This window comes from Sus scrofa, chromosome 1, assembly GCF_000003025.6.
Source record: "Sus scrofa isolate TJ Tabasco breed Duroc chromosome 1, Sscrofa11.1, whole genome shotgun sequence".
Taxonomy (NCBI): domain Eukaryota; kingdom Metazoa; phylum Chordata; class Mammalia; order Artiodactyla; family Suidae; genus Sus; species Sus scrofa.
Window position 1 is genome coordinate 144,340,061 of NC_010443.5, and position 23,418 is coordinate 144,363,478.

At 45.5% G+C, this 23,418-nt stretch overlaps 1 protein-coding gene across 1 annotated transcript in view; it reads right to left on the reverse strand.

Moving 5' to 3' along the window:
• FAM189A1 (family with sequence similarity 189 member A1) overlaps positions 1-23,418 on the reverse strand; it is a 471,973-nt gene that overhangs the window by 23,942 nt on the left and 424,613 nt on the right. Inside the window, exons 5-7 of the mRNA XM_021098812.1 lie at positions 13,907-14,014; positions 4,814-4,974; positions 4,095-4,230 (exon numbers count right to left, since the gene is read on the reverse strand). Coding sequence (XP_020954471.1) covers positions 4,095-4,230; positions 4,814-4,974; positions 13,907-14,014 — 405 coding nt within the window. The remainder of the gene's footprint in view (positions 1-4,094; positions 4,231-4,813; positions 4,975-13,906; positions 14,015-23,418) is intronic.

Here is a 23,418-nt window from a genome sequence, read left to right on the forward strand (position 1 = left end):
ATGAGTGCAAATAGGAAATTCCTGTGCCATTTGTCCTAATAAGGGGATAATTCACCTTCTGGCCAGGAGAAGTGGTAGTATTGTAAGAGGGCTGCTCCTGGCGTCCAGTCACAGGGAGAGCTGCCCAGAGGAGGGGAAACTGGCAGGTGCAGCCTTCCTTCTGCAGGCAGATGGGTCTCCGGGACTCCCAGACCCCTGGTGGGCATCTGTAGAATTGAAAAGTGCTGCCCGGAGTTCCCGTCATGGCTCAGGGGTTAATGAATCTGACTAGTATCCATGAGGACATGGGTTCCATCCTTGGCTTTGCTCAGTGGTTGAGGATCCGGCGTTGCCATGAACTGTGGTGTAGGTTGCAGACACGGCTCAGATCCCGCGTTGCTGTGGCTGTGGTGTAGGCCGGTGGCTACAGCTCCAATTCGACCCCTAGCCTGGGAACCTCCATATGCTGTGAGTGCGGCCCTAAAAAGACAAAAAACGAAAAAAGAAAACAAAAGTGCTGCCAGGTCTCAGGTTCAGTGAGAATCAGCCTGGCATGTGCTGGCTGCCTTCTGGAGGGGGTGGTGGGGCTGAAGTGGTGCCCTCCTCACAGATGCAGGTGGCCTAGGAAAGGACAGAGGCCATGGTCTCCCAGGGATAATGTTCATGTGGGCACTTGTAAGCTGGCAGTTTCAGAGCCACCTCCAGCTAATGTAAGACAGGTCTTTGCCCTTAAAGGTTTCTCCGCAAAATCCTGAGAAAGAAATCTCCATTTAGAGAATTCCTGATACATGTGGAAAATGGTGTCACAGTGGTCTTAGAACCAGTATTATCATCCTCCAAGATAGTCTATTATTCTGGGAAAAAGAGTAAAATGGTGATAAACCCTCAGTATCCTTCTGGGTGCAAGTGTGTGGGTGTGTGTGGGTGTATGTGTGGGGGATCAAATGTCACACCTAAACCAGAGGTCGCTTTCCAGCATTCCTGGTCCTTGAAAGCCTGGGGTAGGGGGGCTCGAGCATCACGGGGCTCCTCCCTGTCTCCAGCCCTGCCGCTCTCCACAGGGTGGTGCACACAGACTCTGAATCACTGCAGCTTCTCTTTGCTTGAACGGAGTCACCACTCACACAGGGGGACGGAAAGGCAGGCAAATACTACTCCCAGCGCAGAGCTCTTGATGGCAGCAAGCAGGGTCACCACGTGGAAGGGGAGGCGGCAGGGCTCCCTCCTGCCCCCAAGGTGGCCCAGTTGCCTGTCTGCACCTGGGTTAGCCTCCCTTCCTGCTTTCTGGGACATCCCTCCCCTGGCCCTGGGTAGCCCGCCCCACCTTCTGGGCCCTGGCACATCCTCTTGGTAACCCCTCACACCCTGGTCCCCACCCCCGACCCCCAACTACCTCCTATCTGGCCTTTTCTTCAAGCATCTCCCAAGAGCAATTTACTCCAGTTCCTAAAGTGTGTCCTTGGAGCAGCAGCAGCAGCTGGGACTCTGGGAGCAATGACGATTCTGAACTTGCAACCCTCGGGTGGATCCCGCCATCTGCATTTGATGGACAAGCCCTCCAGGGAGTCAGGATGTCCAATGGAGTCTGAAAACCATGGTCCACACCCTTGTTTCACCTCCTCACCCCCCTCCCCAGGGTCCTCAATGCCATCTTGTCCTGCCCCACGGCTCCGTGGCGGCTGTTTCTGCCAAGTCACCAGCAGCCCCTCAATGCTGAGCCAGGTGCCTTCACAGCCCCCAGACAGCACTTGGCCTATGCCTTCCTTCATGACCACTGGTTGCTGAGTCCAGGCTCCCTGGGACCCCCAGTCATCCCCTCTCCTCGGGCCCTCACACCTCCCAGTTTCCTGGGCTTCAGTGGCGGCTGCAGCAAACCCTGACCTCTCTCAGACCTCAACTTCAGATTCTATCAGCTGTGGATACTCACCTGGACCCTCCCTCCCTTGCCCCAGTGGACCTGCTGCCTACTCAGCCTGGGCCCTCAGCTCACTGGGGTCCCTGGACCCCCACACATGGACCAGCCCCAGACTCCTCTCAGGGTGCTCCAACTGTTATCTTAGGAAGTGCTTTCCCTTGCCAGTATTGATATGAACTTTTTTTTTGTCTTTTGTCTTTTTAGGACCACACCTGTGGTATATGGAGGTTCCCAGGATAGGGGTCTCATCAGAGCTGTAGCTGCCAGCCTATGCCACAGCCATAGCAACACCAGATCTGAGCCGAGTCTGCGACCTGCACCACAGCTCATGGCAACACCGGATCCTTAACCCACTGAGTGAGGCCAGGGGTCAAACCTGCAACCTCATGGTTCCTAGTTGGATTCGTTTCCACTGCGCCATGATGGGAACTCCTCATTTGAATTGTTTTTAACATGAAGAAAAAAAAAATAAACCCCTCTGCTCTGCTTTAAAGGAAAAAATTCTAGATTCTTTTAATTTGCAAAGTTTAGAGATGAGATTCCAGGGTCACACTGTTGCACACGCACTGATGGATCTCCCCCTCATGGGCAGTTTCCCTCCATCTGTTTTTGCCATGGGCAGAAAAATGGCCAGGAGTCCCGGTTGAATGCCTCTGCTGTCTGGGCTTGATGAGTCTCAGGACTTTTCATGTGGCAGCAGGCCCAGAAAGGAGGCCCCAAGGTGCTCAGGAGCCTCTGACCCTCTGAGGGTGAGCTGGGTGAGCAGCCAGGGGTCTCTGAGCAGTCCTGCCCCTGGACCCCTAGGACCCCTGTTGCAGAGATGCCCCCGCACCGTGTCAAGCCTTGTGGCATCTGAGTGGCCACATCTCCCCTTCCCTTTTCATCACACAACCCCCAACTTGCAGGACATGATTGCAACTGCTGGAGGCTGAGTCCCTGCACGTAAACCCATTCTCTGCCACAGGGGATCCTCAGGGCTACCTCCTACGAAGTCTGGGAAGGGATGGGCCTGCTGCCTGGCCTGCTCATTAAGGGCCGGGCTGGGCGGTCTGGCAGGGTGGCAGTGGGAGATCTGGGACCTGCGCCACCTCTGGTGGGGCCATGTCAGGGTTGGTCCTTGGCTGCTGATAACTCAGAGCAGGGCTCTTGGCCTCCCCAGGTCACAGTCTGCCCTTCTCTGCTGGGTGCAGCCCATCCTCAGTGCCACTGTGTGTGCCCTTTGATGGCTGTGCTCACCATACGTGCCCCAGTCCCTATGGCTTCCCACCCATGTGGCCCTACCACTCTGTCTGCACTTGGGCACCAATGGCCTTTCCAGGTGTTCCTGTCTCTCTGCCCTGGCTGGTGTCCTTCAATATTCAGCGATGACATCCAGGATGATGATGACGATGACAATACCAAGAAAGGGATTTTGCTGAATCAGAATCTGCCATGTACCCAGTCCTGTCCAAACATCTTCTTTCATCCAGTGTGCCTGATACTATTATGATCTCCATTTCATTTATTTATTTATTTTGCAGCCCTGAGGCATATGGAGTTTCCTGGCCAGGGATCAGTTCCAAGTGGCAGTGCCCATGTATGCCACAACCATGGCAATGCCAGGTCCTTTAACCCATTGCACTGCGCCAGGGATCGAACCTGTGTCCTGGCACTTCAGAGATCCTGCTACAGCAGGAACTCCATGATCCCCATTTTACAGATGAGGAAACTGAGGCCAAGTTTCCTCCACACATTTGAGTTCATGTCTGCCGTGGTCAGGTACCCTTCTGCCTGCAGTTGCCAGGCCTCTGACAGAATCAGGGGCCTGGGCGAGCTTTCTCAGGTGTCCAGTTGACTATGACAGTGACATGTGGCTGAAACAGGCCATAGACCCCTGCATACTCAGACCATGGCCTGAGCTCCACCCCAAGGGTCTCTGCCAGTTTTTTGCACTGTGTCCCCAATACCCAAGCCCAGACACATCTGAAGGGAGCCAAGGAAAGTCAGCACAGACATGGGGGTTGCAGTCCCCAGGTCCAGGCTGCCATCTGCAGGACTACTCTTGGTACCTGCTGCTTCCTCCCCCCTTGTCTCCCCCCAGCCCCCACCCCACACCTTGGCTAAGGTGACCAGCATCCTGCAGGTTTGATGAAAGACTGAGAGAAATACCCATGCAGCAGCAGGACAGAATAGGGAACTGGCCTGCCCGGCCAGGCCTCACCTGGCTGGCAGGGGTTGGGCCCACCACAGCCTCGTAGGGCGGTGGGAGCTCAGCCGGGTAGAGCAGGCCAGGGCTGTTGATGGCGACGCCATACAAAGTGCCGAATGGAGAGGAAGCAAAGTCCAGGTGCAGACCCCTGGAAAGGCAGAACCATGGAAGTAAGTGTCAGCCCCTGGGGAAGGAGCCTGGACTGCTCACATCTTTCTCAAAGCAATCAGAATGATTCCACACATGAAATACTTGTGTTTGTGACATACAAGCCTCATCATTTACCAGGCAGTTTTACCTCTTGTCTTTTTCTGGAAAGGTATTGACATTTTCAATAAACTCGAGGTCCTTTCCCATTACAATTAAAATCATCATACAACTGAATCAATCTTAACTTACATTAGACATGTTCTATTAAATGACCATAACTTGACAGCAGTTTTGTGTTTTGTGAGAGCAGAATAGGTCTGCTCCCGCCCGGCTGGGTTTTTTTTCTTTGAGGCTCTGTAGTGAGGCCATTGGAAGCACAGGACGGGGTAGGGGTGGGGGTGTCTGAGACGCCCCTCCTTTCCCCCCAGACTCTGCTCTCTGCTCAAACAAGCTTTCATTCCCCTGCCCCTCGGGGCTCACCTTCATGGACAGGAAGCAGGGCCTGAAACTCCTATCCCACAAGACTGCCTCCCATCCTCCAGCCCCAGCGCCACTGGGGGAGGAGTCCACAAAAGACCCACCTGTGGGCATCAGCGGTGGGCGTGCAGGTGTATTCCGGAGGGTAGTAGGGGGGAGGGGGCAGCGGGGGCACAAACTCATCGAAATCCAGGGTCTGGTGGAGAACAGTGCCGTGAGGAGTCAGGCAGGCCGGGCTGGTGGCAGGCACCCTTTGTGGAAGGAACTGGAAAACAGAGAGGTTCCCAGTGATGGGGACATCTGCTGTGGCTCGTGTCTAATTCAGCTAATTACGCATAAGCTTTAATGATCTGTTTGGAACTCATGTACTTTAAACTGTCAAGTTTACAGCTAAACACACATTTTAAAACAATGGCATCACCTCCAACACCTCATCAAGCTCTATTCCCCACACTCTTACCCAGATGCCTCTCTTCTGGGAAGTCTTCTGTTCTACCTCCACCACGAAACCTTTCTCTTCTGATTTTGATACTCAAAGCTTGTGTCGGACAGATGGGTGCCTGTCTCTGGGGTTGAGTTCATGAGAAAACCGGACTCTCAGGATGTTCCCCTCACCCTCTCCCAAATCCCTGCTGAGGAATAAAGTTGGGCAAAGCCACATGGATATTCTCTGCTTGGCACCATGTCATGTGTGTTATTAGCATGTTCAAGGCCCTGAGAAGGCCTGCGCCAAAAAACCCATTAACTTGTTTCGCCCATTCATGGAACACTTCCCAACTATTTCATTATGGATCCCTTTGGACACAGAGTATCCATCAATATTTGGCAGTTCTAGGGACTTCACACACTCTGGAAAATACTGCTCTGAGGGAAAGGTATTCTTCATGAGCTCCAGAACATTTTGGGAGGCAACTTTAGAACTGAGACATTGCTTGAGAAACAGGAGGTAAAATCACATAAAATGAAGCTGTCCTGACCTCATTTTCCATTTCTGCCCATGGGAGGTACAGATCAATAACTGCTGCTCTTTTCTTGGGCCACTGCTCCCCAGAGATGACCGTTGGCTTAGAGATGCCCAAGGCATAGCTCTGGTTCCAATGGGCACCTCCCTGCAAGTGCCTCCAGCTGTGAACCAATCCTGGCCTCCCCCTGCATGGGGTGTGGTAAGAGGTGGCTGGGACAAGGACCCAATGTCAACTGCACATGGCCAAGCAAAGACGCTTCCACAAGGAAACGGAACACTTCAAACTCCTCAGGAATCTGCAGGGGTCTACAAAAGGTTAATGAAGAAGATGACATTTGAATGGGCCTGAAGGATGTGAAGGATTTCAATGAATGGGCTCTCAGGAAGGGGCTCTGGGCTCAAGAAGAACAGGTGAGGGAGTTCCCACGAAGGCACCGTGGGTTAAGAATCCACTCAGGCTCAGGTCACTGTGGAGGCATGGGTTGCATCCCCAACCCAGGGTACTAGGCTGGAGGAGCTGGCGTTGCCACAGCTGCAGCTTAGATTCAATCTCTGACCTGGGAGTTTCCATATGCCATGGGTACGGACATAAAATTTAAAAAAGAAGGAGGAGAAGGAGAAGGAGGAGAAGGAGAATGAGAAGAGGAGCAAGAAGAACAGGTGAGCTAGAGAAAGATGTGCTTATGGAAAGCAAATTTAGCTAAGGCTCTGGTGCTTAATTCCTAATTCTGGGGCACTGGGGTGCCAGCAAGGGTGATGGAGCTGGGCAGCAGTGCTACTAAAGCCATGGTAGGGAGTACCTTCTGGCAGCAGTGGGCAGGGTGGTCTGGAGTTGAGAGAGGCTGGGCTGGTGGAACAATTTTGCACAAGTACAGGTGAGGTTGGGATTCTGAATACAGTAAGATGCTATGAAATCAGCATGCTTTGGACTAATGGAGAAAGAAGGGGGCACGGGGGCGGGGGAGGGTGCTGTCTAAACATGGAACACATCAAACCACACATGGCCCCTGCTTTCTTAACACATGAAACACAGTCCTTGCCTCTCCAGCTGGTATGACGCATGTATTGTGTGTTTAACTATCTGAATAGAGGTGCATCAGGGGCCAAGGGCAGGGCAGACACGAGTTTGCCATCCTTTATTGTGGAAAGCCGCTCCCAATGATGCTACTGCACGAAGCTGAGCAACCAGGATAAGGCCAAATGTCCTGGAGGTCTCATAAGGGAATATTACAAATTAGCCTCTATCGTAAATTAGAAAAATCAATAAAACACTCAAGCATGATATGCAAAAGCCGGAACGCTTTTCTGTGGAAGGTCCAATTCCACCAGGAATAAGAGAGGTGAGGAGGTCCAGGTGATCCTATTAGCAGGTTTAAATGAGTCAATGTGGCCACGCAAAGGAGGCTTTTAAAGGTTAAATGACGGGCTGCACTTCTGCCCTAAATGCCAGATGGCCTTTCTGGTGGTGTGCCAGCTCAGCTTTGTGGAGGCCTCTCACACTAGCATTTACCCTGGCTCCTTAGCTTCCGCAGAGGGAGGCCTGGGAGTCACCCCAATGTCCCCGCTGGCACCCATCTGTATCTGTCTGGGAGCCCAGGGTCTCTGTCCTGAGACAGGAGAGCTGGAGGTCTGCATACCACCTTCCTTAGACTCCCTTTGCAGCTGGTGTCGTGTCAGTTCTTCCAATGGTGGGGGCCTGAGGGGGCAAGAGAGGGATATTGGCAAGCAGGCAGCCAGGGAGGAGGCTTCTGGCACTGCTCCTGCCCCTCTTCTCCTTCTGTGCTCCCAGCTCTAAGGGTGGCAGTGGCTTCTAGTGGTTGTCCCCATGTAACCTTAAGGCCCGCTTTAAAAGCTACTTTTAACCCAATCCGAGGTCACTCCTCCCCCTCTTTTTTGCCTTGCCTATGGCATGTGGAAGTTCCCAGGCCAGGGATTGAACCTAAGCCACAGTAGTGACCCGAGCCACATCAGTGACAATGCCTAATCCTTAATCTGCTGTGCAACCAGAGAACCCCCGAGGTTGCTCCCTTTTAAAACTCCTTTAGGGGACCTCTGCTCCTCGAACCCCACTTTGTTTCCAGCTTCCTTTCCCACTAACCCACTGGTGCTCCAAACTCTTCCATTTGCCCTTTGAACCAACCTCAAAAACCAGACATGGTCTGTTCCCTCTCCCTGGATGCCACCTCCCTCACCCAGCAAACTCTTGGGCATCCTTCATGGTAGACAGAGGAGCCCACTGCCTACCTATGCCCTCCACAGCCCCATGTCTGGTCAGGGATGGACAGGCAGAGAGTAACACCGGCATCTGGGTGTGCTGGGGGAAAAAATGGGCCCTGAAGCATCACTTCTTTTCCAGGTGGCTCTGCCTGCCCTAGGCCAGCTGTAAAGTCCCCAGTCGGTCTGTGTGGTGACAAAAGCACACCTGTGCCAGAGGAGCAGAGTGAGGTTGGTACCTGGCTAAGGTGTTCACACACCTGGCATGGGCATCATCATCGCCCAGCCTCCATCATCCAAAAAGAGGAGTTTGCAAAAATGCAAATGCAGGGTCTAAAATGGACTCTGCTGCAGAGAATCCCATTCTCAGGGTTCTGCTCAGGGAGGAGGAATCCCACCTCAGGCACCTGCTGTCCTTGGTAGAAAGAGCAGGATTATTGCTACAATAAAAGTTTTCTTCTTGGGCCTCTTGTGGATGAGCTGGAGCTCTTCCGCTGCACTCCAGACCCTGGAGGGATGCCCGCCCCTGACTTCCAGCTGCACTCTGGGCCTGCAGCTCCCCTGGGGAGCAGGGCTGCCACCCCAAACAGGTTCAGACCAGTTTTAGTTACTACTGTCACCCATGATGAAATAAGAACACAGACAGGAAAACTTGCTTATTCTGTAGAAACCAAATTGGAAAGACTCCATAAAAGAGAATAGCTAAGCAGAAACTGCTGCCAAGCTAGGTCCCGGCAAAGCAGTTGTGAGAGAGCGGGGAAGAATCTCAAAACACTGGGAAGTTCTGCACGCAGATGGCTTCTCCTGTCTCATTCCAACGTATAGGAAGTAAATCTAGAAATCAGAGATGGTTTGAGTTCCATGAAGTTGATGCAAGAAATATAACCCAATATACCAAATAGACCCAGAATCAAAGAGAAGATCATGGACCCAAAGCAAAAGACTGGGGAACAAATTCTCATTTGCATATTTAAAATCAAAATAAAATGTTTATGGTATATAGGCACTGTTTATTTGATTGTCTGCTGCAACTAGCTTTTTAGGTCAAGCAGACACCCACTGGTCCTCCTGTGATAGGTAAGCAGCACCTATGATCCAGAGATCTTTCTGCTGAACTCAGACTACAAGCAAGGTCACTGTGGGTCCAAGGAGGGCCAGTCTCAGTGGGGAGAACTGAAGAGAGGAAGATACAGGTGAACTTGAGGGATGTGGGGGCTCTGGGGGGGTATTATATCCTTGCTGCCTGAGTCAGCACCCCTTCCTAGCTCCATGGCCAAGCCCACAGTGCTATGTCTGTGAAAAGCAGGGTGCCCCAAGTATAGCTTCCGAAGGAGCTCTACTTTACAAGAATAAGACAAGAGTAGAGAACATAAATGACAGTAATAAGAGATAAAGTTGACAAGCACAAGCCTCATGGAGATGCATGTAATAGCAGATGATGTCCTTCAGGCTAGAATGGCTGGCACCAAAGTGGGAGGAAAATAGTTTAATGGAAAAATGGGGAGTTCCCTGGTGGCTCGGTGGGTTAAGGATCCAGGGTTCTCACTGCAGTGGCTCAGGTTTTTGTTGTGGTGTGGGTTCAACCCCCGGCCCAGGAACTTCTCCAAGCTGAGGGCACAGCCAAATAAAAAAAAAAAGAAAAAAGAAAAAAAGAAAGAAAAATGAAAAAATGAGATCACATTTAAGAAATAAAATTTAAAAAGATGAGATTACAGACACTTTGGAGTAAATGCTTTCTCCACTAAACTATATCAATAAACTGAATTTTATCATCAGATTATCTTTTGCCACTAGTTCCACACACACGAGAGAAACTCAGCTTGATAAATTCTGACAACAGGCATAACAATCTGCATTTCATGGAGACATACATTCAGGAGAGGAAATCTCCAAAACTATTAATTAGCTCAAAATGCTGACCCACTGAAATAAGAATAAAAGTGTGGGTTCCTTCCACGTGGGCTTAGGCCTTTGCTGTGAGTCACAGTCTGCTGTCTGGAGTGCTCCGTGGTCTTTCCCGCATAAACTAAACCTGTAAGACATCTAACTTTCCAGTTCTGCATTTTCACAGTGGAACCAGAACTTAAAGGTACTTGGGAAACAGTATATGTACAGAAGCCCCCTAGATTTTTTTCATTTTTTTTTTTTTGGTCTTTTTAGGGCTGCACTGGCAGCACATGGAGGTTCCCAGACTAGGGGTCAAATCAGAGCTGTAGCCGCCAGCCTACACCTCAGCCACAACAACGCCAGATCTGAGCCACTTCTGAGACCTACACCATGGCTCACGGCAATGCTGGATCCTTAACCCACTGAGAGAGGCCAGGGATCAAACCTGTGTCCTCATGGATGCTAGTCAGATTCCTCTCTGCTGAGCCACAATAGGAACTCCAATTTTTTTTTCAGTTTTTAATCCCAACCCTTTAGTCTCATCCACATCTAAACTGGCAACAATATATTTGGTGCCCCTCTTTCCCTGAATCTTTCCAGAGCACTCAATTTGGTTGTAATAGAAATAACTACTGTTTTTCACTTTCATTGGTTTGTATTGTACTAGAATATGCACTTCCAATCCACTTACCACTGGAATAAACTGGTTTGGGGATGGATACAGCCAGCGATCCCTTGGAAAGCTCATGACCCAACTGCTGGGAGCAGAAACAACGTGGGGTGCCAGTGAATTTCAGAGGTTGAGGGGCCAGTGGAAGGGGAGGAAGAGGGGGTGGGCGCGTGCGCGCACACGCGTGTGTGTGTGTGTGTGTGTGTGCGCGCGCGCGCGCATGTGCTGTGGGCAGCAGGCAGCACATCCTACAGGCAGAATGGAGAACCACTGCTGTCTGGCCAATTGGTTCAAGAGAGCTACAACCAGATGTACGAGGAGCTTACTGTAGCACTGATTTGCAGAGGCAGAAAAAAAACCCAACTAAAAACAAGAAACAATTCAAATAGAGAAATGTAATTGACTTTACTTCCTTCTCATGGACCAATTTATTGACTTAGCTAGATGGCCATGATAGTTTCAGGTTCTAAGATCAAGTTGTAGAATAACAAAAATGGTGTGATCCTGTTTTGGCAAAAAGAGAAGGAATAAATGAAGGAAGGAGGGAGAGATGGGGAAATAGAGGAGGGAAGGAAGACGAATTATTTATGTATATCAGTCCTAAGAAATCAAGAACAAAATGGAGGATTCACTGCCAAGTTTTCTCAGGAGAGTGGAGTCGGGAAAGGGAGACTATCAACTGTTTCTTTATATTTCTCTATATTTCACTTGTTTCAATGATCACATGACTTCTTGAATTAAAGAGTAACAAAATGAAGAAAATTAAAGTCAATTATATCTCAATAAAGTTGGAAAAAGGATACTTAAAAAAATTAAAAAGAGATTCTTAAGTTTCTTAAAAAAATTAGAAAGGCATCATCAAGAATAACTCAGTTCTAGCTTCATCCCCTCGAGCTGTCCTCTCCAAGGACACGGCCTGTGTGGCCAGCCTGGCCCAACTTCTTCTTTTTTTTTTTTTTTTTGTCTTTTTGCTATTTCTTGGGCTGCTACCGCGGCATGTGGAGGTTCCCAGGCTAGGGGTTGAATCGGAGCTGTAGCCCCCCGCTTATGCCAGAGCCACAGCAACGCGGGATCCGAGCCGCGTCTGCAACCTATACCACAGCTCATGGCAATACCAGATCCTTAACCCACTGGCGCAACTTCTTAACCTATGTGGCCACCATGCTTTTTCAAAGCCCTTTGTAATACTCTAATTCATTCTTTTAGTGGCCTTGTGAGGACAGCAGGACATAAATAGTCTTATTTAGAGCAGAGGAAACTGGGACAAATGGGCGGTGATGTGCCCAAGGACTGGGACCGCCAGTACCCTCTCACCTCCCCCATGGCTTTACAGGTCAGCGGTGTCACAGGCTTTCTACAGAGAGCAGAGCCTTGTCTGTTCCAAAGCCCACAGTCACAAAGGAGAAGGACCCACCAGCAGGTAACTCATGGATTTTTCCAAGCCAGGGGGTTGAAGCAAACTAACCTCCAAGTACTTAGCCATGAAACAACCAGGGCTTCTGATGGCAGCTGTCATAATTGCATTAAGACTTTACTTACCGTGGATAAAGGACATTCATGGTCATGGCTTCCTTCACAGTCACAGCTGCGATGGCCCGATAACAGACCAGGACGTACTCCCTCCACATGTTTAGGAATCAAAATGTGTCATGTTTATTGAGTGCTGATCAGCTACCCAATTAGGTTCCTTTCCTAAGTGAGGTTCAGGGAGGTTTGGAGAAGTTTCCAGAGTCACCTGCTCCATAGGCAGAAGCAGTGGGACTCTGACCCAGACTGCCTAACCTCAGACCCAGGATGCCAGGCCACTCACATGCCACACGGAGGGATGACAGTGATCCTGTTCATGATGTTTTCTTTGTATACCCTATTACAGTGATGACAGACTTTCGTCTTTAGTTGGTAATTTCCATTTTCATTCTTAAAACTCCGGGAATGCAAACATTCAGCATTTCGAGTCCTTTGGTCCTGTTAGTTTGGTCAAATTGGTGTGATATTTACAGATCAACAGTAAAATCTGCTGAGGTGAGTGGAATGCCATGGTACTTAACCTTCTTTTACACAATATGCTGGAGAGAATGGCTGACACGGGGCCTCTATGAGCAAGGCCACAAGTTCATTGCTGCTTAATTGGTATCTTTCAGAAAAATGCCACCTCTGGGAAAGGTCAGCCCTGGCTGTGACAGCTGTGTGGATATACACAGGGAGAAAGAGGCTGCGTGTTGCATACAATCAGAACCAATGAATTTTTAACGTCTTGGTAATGACGCTCTCTGGCCCTGCGACTTGATGAACTGATGTACTGCCCCAGGGTGGATGAGAAAAAAACAAATCAAACAGGCTCCTACAAGAATGATTTGCCTTTTCTTTCCTGAGATGCGTGAAACATGGGGAGCAGGCAGGGCAGCTCTTGAACGGGCCATGGGGAAGTGCAGTGAAGGATTCCTACCCTTAGCAGGAAGAACAATATCTTCCCATCAGCTTCCCTTTATTTGCTGACTTTAATGGTAACGTACTGAGGAGTGGGCTGTGTTCCAGTCACACTGAAATAACGCAGAGCTGTCATTATTTATGGAGCTTGTATTAATAAGTGTGTGACCTCTGCTCTTGGATGCATCACTCCCCCCCTTGGGACCAACACTTCTTCTTCTCTAAGGCCCTGGCCAGATGCTCAAATGATGGCTGGCCAGTGAACTGCCACTGGACTATGAGCTCAGGGTTAATTAGCAAATCTGCAAAGCACAGACAAGCAGTTTTTCAATTTGAGAAGAGCTCATCTTCTAAACAATCTTCCTTTATTAAAAGTGAATTCTGAGGCCCAGGGAGAGTTCCTTGCTCTGGAGGAACCAGGCCCAGAGGATGTCTCAGGCTATAGGACTGTCACTAAAATTATTCAGGGACACAAACCAGGGGTCATCTAGAGGGACATGATGATAGCTGGAGCTCCAGGAGTTCCCGTCATGCCTCAGTGGTTAACGAACCCGACTAGTATCCATGAGGATGAGGGTTCAATCCCTTGCCTTGCTTGGCAGGTTAAGGATCCGGCATTGCCATGAGCTGTGATGTAGGTCGCAGACATGGCTTAGATCTGGTGCTACTATGGCTATGGTATAGGCGGGCAGCTGCAGCTCTGATGCAACCCCTCACCTGGGAACCTCCATATGCTATGGGTGCAGCCCTGAAAAAACGAAAGACAAAAACAAAGAAACAAACAAACAAAACAAAAAATGGAGTTCCGATAATAACTAAAATAAATATATCAGTGGCACTGAATGTGTGGGTTCACTGTCTTCCTGAGGGTCACATGAAGGATATCAAAACCCCACTCACTGTCAGGGCTTATTGTCCTCAGGGCTTCTGATTAAAAGCCAGCAGTGTTCATTCTACATTGGTCTCAAACTGGCTTAAGGGGAGGGGATTGAGGCTGCCATTTTGAGTGTGATGAGGGGGAAGGGGGCCACTCACCATCTGTAGGACATCGGCAGAGACCATTTGCATGCAGCACATGGCTGTGGCCAGCGCACACACGATGGTGGAGAGGACATTGAGGGCACACACACTGAAGAGGAGGTCCTGCGGGAAAAGATGCAGGAGGATGTCAGTGTCACCTCGGCAATGTAGATGGCAGGATTCTCAGCACTGCTGTCAAGGTCCAGGATGAGGGTGGTCAACGGTCTTGTGGGCTTTTTCCATTATCAAAACTGGCCTTTAATAGACACTTGTGTTTATTGTTCTACATGGCTGATCAAATTACTCTTAGAGACTAAAAGATGTACTTTACAATATTGGTAATTATTAGGTAGTCACTGCGTAAGAAAATCTTTAAATTGCCAACATTTAAGTAGGTGGGCAATCTTTTTTTTTTTTTTTTTTTTTAGGACCACACCCATAGCATATGGAAGTCCAAAGGCTAGGGGTTGAATCAGAGCTGTAGCTGCCAGCCTACAACACAGCCACAGCAAAGCCGGATCCCTAACCTATGGATCGAGGCCAGGGATCAAACCTGCACCCTCATGGATACTAGTTGGATTCGTTTCTGCTGCACCACAATGGGAACTGCCATTTTTCATAAATTTTCTTGAGTGATGAGCCCATCCTGGAACAGATCCCAGGCTATTTAATTTGTCTCTGTATAAAGCAGCTCTTTGTGTGGCTGGCTTGAATACTGATCCTACAAAAGGAGCTAAAATTAGGCTGTCACATGGAAAAGGTAAGTGATTCATAGTGGAATCTGTGAAAGCTGTAATTGGAAGACACAGACATTCTACTTGGAGTCCCTGTAAGTTTAAGAAATTGTGGCCTTGCTTTGGCCTCTCAGGTACCACCAAACACACAAATGCTACTACAAGAGGCCAGGTTTGCGCCTCTTGCACACAATATTTGCTATGTGTTCAATGGCACTGTTACCTTTCTCATGGATACGTGAGGAAACTTACACACTCTCCACAATGGTGCAGAACAGCACTTTATTTATAAAACCTGTCCTCTGCCCTCTGAAGCAATAGCTTTTAGCTTTTAGTTGATATAGATTGTTTAACTATAATCTGTATAAGTAACTAGGATTCATAAACTATTTTTGTACAGCTATCAAGATTTAATATCAAGAAAACTATGTTTCGCTTTTCCAATATTCAAGGACAAGTATTCAGGCAAAAAAAGATGTTTTCTTTGGTGTGAAGGGGGTAGGGGTGATGTATGCACATATGTATATTTTAATCTTTTTAAAATTCTTTTTTGATTTGCATTTTGACCCAGTGGTTGTTCAAGAGTATGTTATGCAATTTCTACCCATTTGTGAAATTTTTCCATTTTATGGCTGTCACTGATTTCTTTTCATTTCATTGTGCTCAGAGAAGATACTTAGCATGATTTCAATGATCTTAAATTTGTTGACACTTGTTTTGTGACCTAATGTGTGATCTACCCCGGAGAATGTTCTGTGTGCCCTTGAGAAGAATGTGTATTTTTCTGCTGTTGGTTTAAAAGTCCTGTATGTATATGCCTATTGTGTACATTTTGTTCTAGTCTACCACTTCTGTTTGATTTTCTGTCTGGATAGTCTATCCATGATTGAAAGTAGGTTATTGAAGTCTCTTACTATTACCGTATTACTAACTTATCCTTTCAAATATGTCAATATTTGTTTTATATGCTTAGGAACACTGATGCTGAGTGCATATATATTTATAACTGCTTTATCTTTGTGTTGAATTGACCCTTTAATCATTATGTAATGACCTTCTTTGTGTCTAGAGATAGTTTCTGACTTAAAGTCTACTTTGTCTGATATAAATACAGTCACTCCTGCTTTTTTTAGGTTATCATTTGCATGGACTATCTTTTTCCATCCCTTCAGATTCAGCTTGTGTTGTGTCCTTGAATCTTCTCTGACTTTCTTGTAGGCAGTACACAACTGGATCTTGGTTTTTGGGTTTTTTTTTTATCTATTCAGTCACTCTATTTTTATTAAAGATTTTAGTCTTTTTATATTAAAGTAATTATTGCTATGGTAAGGATTTACTATTGTTATGTTAAGTGTTTTCTGTTTGTCTTGCAGCTCTTTTGTCTCTCTTCTTAGCTCTTCCTATCTTCCTTTGTGCTTCATTGTTTCTTTTTTCTTTTTCCTGTATTGACAGGTCTTGATTCCTTTCAATTTTTCTTTTGTTTAATTTTATATGTATTTTCTTTCTGGTTACTAAAAGTCTTCTGTAAAATATAATTATAACAGTCTCTATATACTTAAAAATACACATTTCTTATAAATTCTAGGTTCCTAAAAAGTCACTGTGATCCTAATTAGCCTCTAGCTTTAAAATAACATCAAATAAATAATTACCCTATATTTATGTGAATTAAAAAATAAGTTTTGTCAAGAAATTTTTGGAAAAGAATAAGGGTCTTGCACACATCAAAATGTATTATACATTTACAATAATAGAATTATGACATTGATAAAGGAACAGAAGAGAGTCCAGATACAGATCCTTATAATCATGAAAAAAGTGGCACATAATATAGTATGTGCTGGGATAACTGGCTATCTTTGAAAAACAACCAAGACAAATCTAGATGTGAAAAAAAAAACAAGAGAAGAAAATTCTTCCTTGTGAACCTAAATGCAAAAATCCTAGGCAAAATACTCGTAAACCTAAATACAACAGCATACTAAAAGCACATAATGGCCAAGTTTGGTTTATTTCTGTGTTACAAGAATGTTTTAACATAAAATAATCTAATGAAATTCAGCATATCAAATGAGAAAACCCATATGGTAATCTTTTTTTTTTTCTTTTTCAGCTGCATCCACAGCATATGAAAATTCTTGGTCCAGGAATGGAATCCGAGCTGTGTCTGTGACCTATAGCACAGCTCTGGCAATTCCAGATCCTTAACTTACTGCACCAGGCAGGGGTCAAACCCAGGCCACATCAAAGGTTAAGGAACACTGGATTCTGAACCTGCTGCACCATAGTGGGCACTCCCCATATGACAATCTTGATAAATATTAAAACAGTAGTTGATATTTCAACACTAGTTTAAAAGCCCCTAATAAACCAGAAATAGGTGAGAGCTCCCTTAACCTAAAAAACTCTACAGAAAATATCAGGAAGGATATGGGGATACTGGCCATTATCCCTTCTACTCAACATTGTATAGCAGGTCTCAGTCAGTAGAGTGAGACATTAAAAAGAAGTAACCTGGGGGGAGAGATCAAGATGGCAGAATAGAAGGATGTGAAGTTCACCTCCTCCCACAAATATATCAAAAAAATACAATACACATAAAAAAATTCTTATAAAATACCTACTGAGTGCTAGCGGATCTCATACAACCAAAGCTGCAAGAAATATTACTACATAACCAGGTAGGGTGAAAGAAAAAAAAGGGATCAGATGGGGCCTGCACCCCTGAGAGGGAGCTATGAAAGAAAAAGCTCCTCCAATGTGGGAAGCCTCTTCATTGGCAAGGAGATCAGCTGAGACAGAAAGGGAGCTGCAGAGCCTCAGAGGAGAATACAGCAGCTAAACTGTGGCAGACAGAACAGAAAAAGACCAGATAGATGGTCCTGGTCACTTCACTCTACCCCACAGCCCAAGACATGTGCCTGCTGATGCACACAAGGGCTGGGTGCTGAAACTCAGGCTTCAGTTGACAGACCAAGGGAGAAGACTGGGGTTGGCTGCCTGGAAAAGCCTGAAGAGGATGGGATGTAGTCTGGGCCACCACTGGGGATGTGAGCAGCATGACACCTGGATCCACCATTGAAGCACCATTTTTAAAGAGCCTTATAAGGAAGGGGTGGGGCCCCATCATTAAGCATCATCTTTGGCATGCTCACAGCAGGTGTAGCTCTATCTCTACAAGTTCTGGGAGCATGCAAGCACTGGAGGGTTGCCCACATGTGAAAGAGGGGCTGAAATATTAGCTGATCCTAGGGACCAAATGACTTTGGAAGTGGGGCTGAAATCTGAGCCATGTTCCTCTGGATCTGCAGCTTTGGTGGATTTATGCCTCCAGTGCCTTTGTAAGTTCAGCACCTGTAGGTATCTGAGCAGATTACTGGTGCTCCCATGCCTGGGGAAGTCTGGTGTTAGCAGTTGCAAGTTCTGCAGGTGCACACATGTGGAGGCAGGGCTGGGGTCTCCACTAATTCCATAGCTCCCAGCTGTGTGACTATGGCAGCTCCTAGTGTCTGACCTCAGCAGATCTGCTTAAGTGGATCTACACTGGTGTTTGTGAGCACAGTGCCGGAGGGACACCTGGGCCAATCACCTGCATTCTCACAGCTGAGGTGGGGCTGAAGGCAGTGCCAACAATGTACTTCGTGAGTCTGCACAGGTGATACCACAGAGCATATTCCCCTGTGGGCAGGTCTGGTGGGGAACACTCAATGGCTCCCCTTTCAGCAAAAATGCTCCAGTCCCACATACCTCACACCACAGCTCAGAAACAAATCTGGGGGCTTCTACTCCAACAAACGGGGAGCAGACCCTGCCCCTGATAGGGCTGGGACAACCAAAAACCAAAGAGGAGACCCCGCTCAACATCCAGTGCAGGCTGTGGTTATCACAACACCAATCACACTCCCATCAAGGGGATAATGGCCAACACACACTGAGGAAAGAGATTGCAGGTTTCCATACTAAAAAAATTCCTCACCCCCAAAATATTAAACCCATGCAGGCTACATAGGGATGTTTGAACATAAGAACAGCCTTTTAAGACCAAAACTGATACTAAATGTCCATCAACAGAGGAGTGGATAAATAAGATGTGGTACAGATACACAATGGACTATTACTCAGCTATGAAAAGGAAAGACATAATGGAATTTGCAGCAACATGGATGGACCTAGAAATTATCATGTTAAGTGAAGTCAGACAGACAGCAAGACACCAACATCATATGCTGTCACTTACATTTGGAATCTAATAAAAGGACACAATGAGCTTCTTTGCAGAACAGATACTGACTCACAGACTTCAAAAAATTTATGGTTTCCAAGTGAGACAGGTTGAGGGGGTGGGGGGATGTACTGGGGGTTTGGGATGGAAATACTATAATTTTGTTGTGATGATCATTGTACAACTATAAATGTAATAAAATTCATTGAGTAATAAAATTTTTTTAAAAGACCACAATTGATAGTCAAAGAAATACTAGTAAAATGAACATGTAGAGGAACTCCCAATGAAAAGAACAAGAAAAGTCACCTGAAAGAGCAAACAGTGAAACAGACATCTCCAGTCTACCAGATCCCGAGTTCAAAACAAATGCAACAAAAATACTGAATGAATGAAGAAAGGTTATCTATAGAAATGCACATTACTGTAAAAAGGAACTAGAAACTAGAAAGAGGAGCCAATTACAATTAGAAAACTTGTTTTCTGAGCTAAAGGCAATAAACAGCAAACCAAATAATGCAGAAGAATGAATAGGTGATCTGGAAGACAGAATAAGGGAAATCACCCAATCAGAACAGCAGACAGAAAGACAAATAAAAAAACAAACAAACAAGAAATAAGAGCTATGGTAAAATACATCCAGAAGGAGAAGAAAGAGAAAAGGGGATTGAAAAAGTTTTGAAGAAATTATAGCTAAAAACTCCCCATCTAAAGAAGGAAACTGATACCCAGGTACAGGAAGCACAGAGGGCCCCACAAAAGATGAACCCAAACAGACCTATGCCAAGACATATTATAATAAAAATGGCAAAGGTTAAAGAGAAGATTCTAGATGCAGCAAGAGAAAAACAAAAGAGTTAGTTACAGGGAACCCCCATAAGGCTATTGGTCGATTTCTCTACAGAAACACTGCAAGCCACAAGCGAGTGGGAAGATATATTCAAAGTCCTGAGAGGAAAACACAACCTAGGATATTCTACCCAGAAAGCCTATTGTTTACAAAAGAAGGAGAAATAAAGAATTTCTCAGACAAGCAAAAACTGAAAAAAATACTATCGTAAAAGAAATATTGAAAGCTCTTCTCTAAATAGAAAGGAAGCAAGAATCTCTAGAAAAGAGAAAATTGCAATTGGCAAGTAATTTACTTACATAAGCCAGTATATATATATATATATATATATATATATATATATATATATATATCAAAAAGATTTTTTTAATTGTGAAAGAGATATAAACACAATTAACAAAAAAGGATAAATATGAAGATGTAAAAGAAGACATTGAAATCATGAAATGTCAGGGAGGGGAGTAAGAAAATTTAGATTTTTTAGGTTTGAGCCTATATGACTACCAGTTTAAAGAAAGTAGATATAGGAAGGGGCTAATATGTTTGAAAAACATGCTAATCACAGATCAAAAACATACAAGAGATTCACAAAAAGCAAAAAGAAGAGGGAGTTCCCGTCATGGTGCAGTGGTCAACGAATCTGACTAGGAACCACAAGGTTGCGGGTTCAATCCCTGGCCTTGCTCAGTGGGTTAAGGATCCGGCATTGCCGTGAGCTGTGGTGTAGGTTGCAGACGTGGCTCGGATCCTGTGTTGTTGCGCCTGTGGTATAGGCCGGCGACTACAGCTCCGATTAGACCCCTAGTCTGGGAACCTCCACATGCCACGGGAGCGGCCCTAGAAAAGGCAAAAAGAAAGAAAAAAAAAGAATTTCTTTTTTCTTTCTTTTTTTTTTTAAAGAATTTCTGCAAATTGGTAAAGGAAAACAAACCACAGATTCAAGAGAATCACCATAAACTCCAAGCAAGATAAAAATATCCCCCCCTCCAAAAAAGAAGAGAACTTGAGCATAACACAAAAGGAAATCATCAAACCACAAAGGGAAAAACAAAAAGAAAGGAGCAAAAAAGAAATACAAAATCAATGGGAAAACAATGTTTAAAATAGTAATAAATACATATTTATCAATAATTATATTAAGTGTCAATGGAATAAAATGCTCCAATCAGAAGACATAGGGTGGCGGACTGGATAATAAAACGAGAGCCTACGATGTACTCCATATAAGAGCACATATTCTTTTTTGGTTGAAGGACACACATAGATTGAAAGTGAGGGGAAGGAAAACATCTCAACAACAACAAGCCTTAACAAATTTAAGAGGACAGAAATTATTTCAAACATCTTTTCTGACCACAATGGCAAGAAACTAGAAATCAACCACAGGAAGGGAAAGCAAGAAAAAAAAGATTACATGGAGACCATGTTTTTTTTTTTTTTTCAAAAAACCCCAATGAGTTAATGATGAAATCAGAGAGGAAATTTAAAAATACTTTCAGACAAATGACAACAAAAATCTATGGGCTACAGAAAATGCAGACCTAAGAGGGAAGTTCATAGCGATATAGGTCTCCCTCAAAAAATAAGAAAAATCTCAAATAAACATCCTAACATAAAATAACTAGAAAAAAGAAGAACAAACAAAACCTAAAGTCAACAGAAGGAAGGAAATAATGAAGATCAGAGAGGTAATAAATAAAATAGAGATTAAAAAGATATGAAAAGAAATCAATAAAACCAAGAACTGGTTCTTCGAAAGGGTAAACAAAATTGACAAACCTCTGACCAGGCTAACCAAGAAGTTAAGAGAGAGAACCCAAATAAACAAAATAAAAAATGAAAGAGGAGAAATCTCAACTCATATTGCAGAAATACAAAAAAAAAAACATAAAAGAATACTATGAACAATTACATGCCAACAAATTGGACAACCTAGATGAAATGGACAACTTTCTAGAAACATACAGTACACCAGAACTGAATCAAGAAGAAATAGATTATTTGAGCAGATTGATCACTAGAAGTAAAATAGAACCTGCAATTTATCATGAATGGATGTTGAATTTTATCAAATGTACATCTATTGAGATGATAAGGTCAAAGTGGTTTTTTTCTTGTCTTTTGTTGATGTGATGTATTACATTGATTGATCTGCATATATTGAACCATCCTCGTGACCCTGGGATAAAAAAATTCCAAAGTAAGATCATAAGATAACTTTGGTACACCTGCTAGATTGGAAAATTCCATAAATACTAATGACAAGTGTTGGAGATACAGATCAATGAGGACTCGAATAAACGCCAAGTAACATAAAAAGAGATGATAGGAAAAAGAAAACCCAGATGACAAAATCCTAAACCAATCTTCCAGGCAAGAGAAGTTTTCTTGGCCATGATCAGTTTGGAGTGTTTCATCCACAACTTTGAAATAAATGCTTTGAAAAAAAGTGAAACATTGGAGGTCAGTGGTTTGTCACTGGCTCATGGAGCTGGTGCTGAAATTGGGATAGAAAGCCAAGATAGTGTGAAGCTGCTGACCATGGACAAACCACAAGATACAGTCAAGGGTTATAAAATGAGTCTATCATACCTATGTGATTGTGGTGGAAGTTTGGCTTGTTCTTTTATCATATTCAGTTCTAAAAAGATTCCAGGGCCAGGCAAATTCTTCTACCCAGTGCAGTGCCCCCAGAGTCACACAGGGACCTGGATGCCCATGAGAGCTGGGTCCTGCACCTGGGTGTGGCATGAGCATCCCCAGGGCTCCTGGAAAACCCCAGAGCAAAGGCAGGCAGCTGGTGGCATGGACTGCTGTCAGAGTGAGAGAGAGCAGGGGTGACCCTCTGAAGAAGGGAGAGGAAAGGATGGAGCTAACCCCATGGGAAACCATTGTACCATCAATGCAGAGACCAGCACAGAAATCCCAGAGGAATCAATCTGATCTCAGGGCTGATGGGTCAAACCCGCCCCCAGCAGAACAAGGCTGCTTCCCTTATCCCTTCACCTGCCAGTGCTGCTGGAGGGACCCAGAGGGATGGGATGCATATGTCTCAGACCTTAGCCCACAGATGCTGGGGCAGAAGAATAAAAAGGAAGCACACCCCCTACCTCCCACCCCCACAAACAGGAAGAGGGCATCCAAACTGTTGTAGAGGGAGCTTTGAATGGGACAAAACTCCATGCCCCGCTTGGATGTGACCAGGTTAGAGGAACCGCCCAAACAGCATCATTTAGGTCAGGAGATTCCACCGGCACCTTGGGGGCTGGATGTTTAAGGGCTCAGTCACTGGGAGGACCTCTGCCCAGGGGTAGGGGAACAGCCATGGCGGCAGGGCTTGGAGGTGAAGTGGTCCCTACCGAGTGCTTCAAGTGGTCCACCTTCAAATAACAGTGCTCTGAGAAGTGTTTTGTTTCCATGTGGATTGATTTACAAGAAAAATTTTAAAAAAGAAAAAAAGCCCTACAAATTTGCAACTTTAGACATTATATTGGAAAGTCATTTAGAATTTTTTTGTGTGTGCTGAAACATTTTTTTTTACTTTTGTATATATATCCACATTTATTGATGTATTTAATTCATTCACAATGTTGTGCTAGTTTCACGTGTACAACAAAGTGATTCAGTTATATATGTTCTTTTTCAGATTCATTTCCCATATAGATTATCACAAGATACTGAGTGTAGTTCCCTATGCTACACAGTGGGTCCTTGTTGGTTA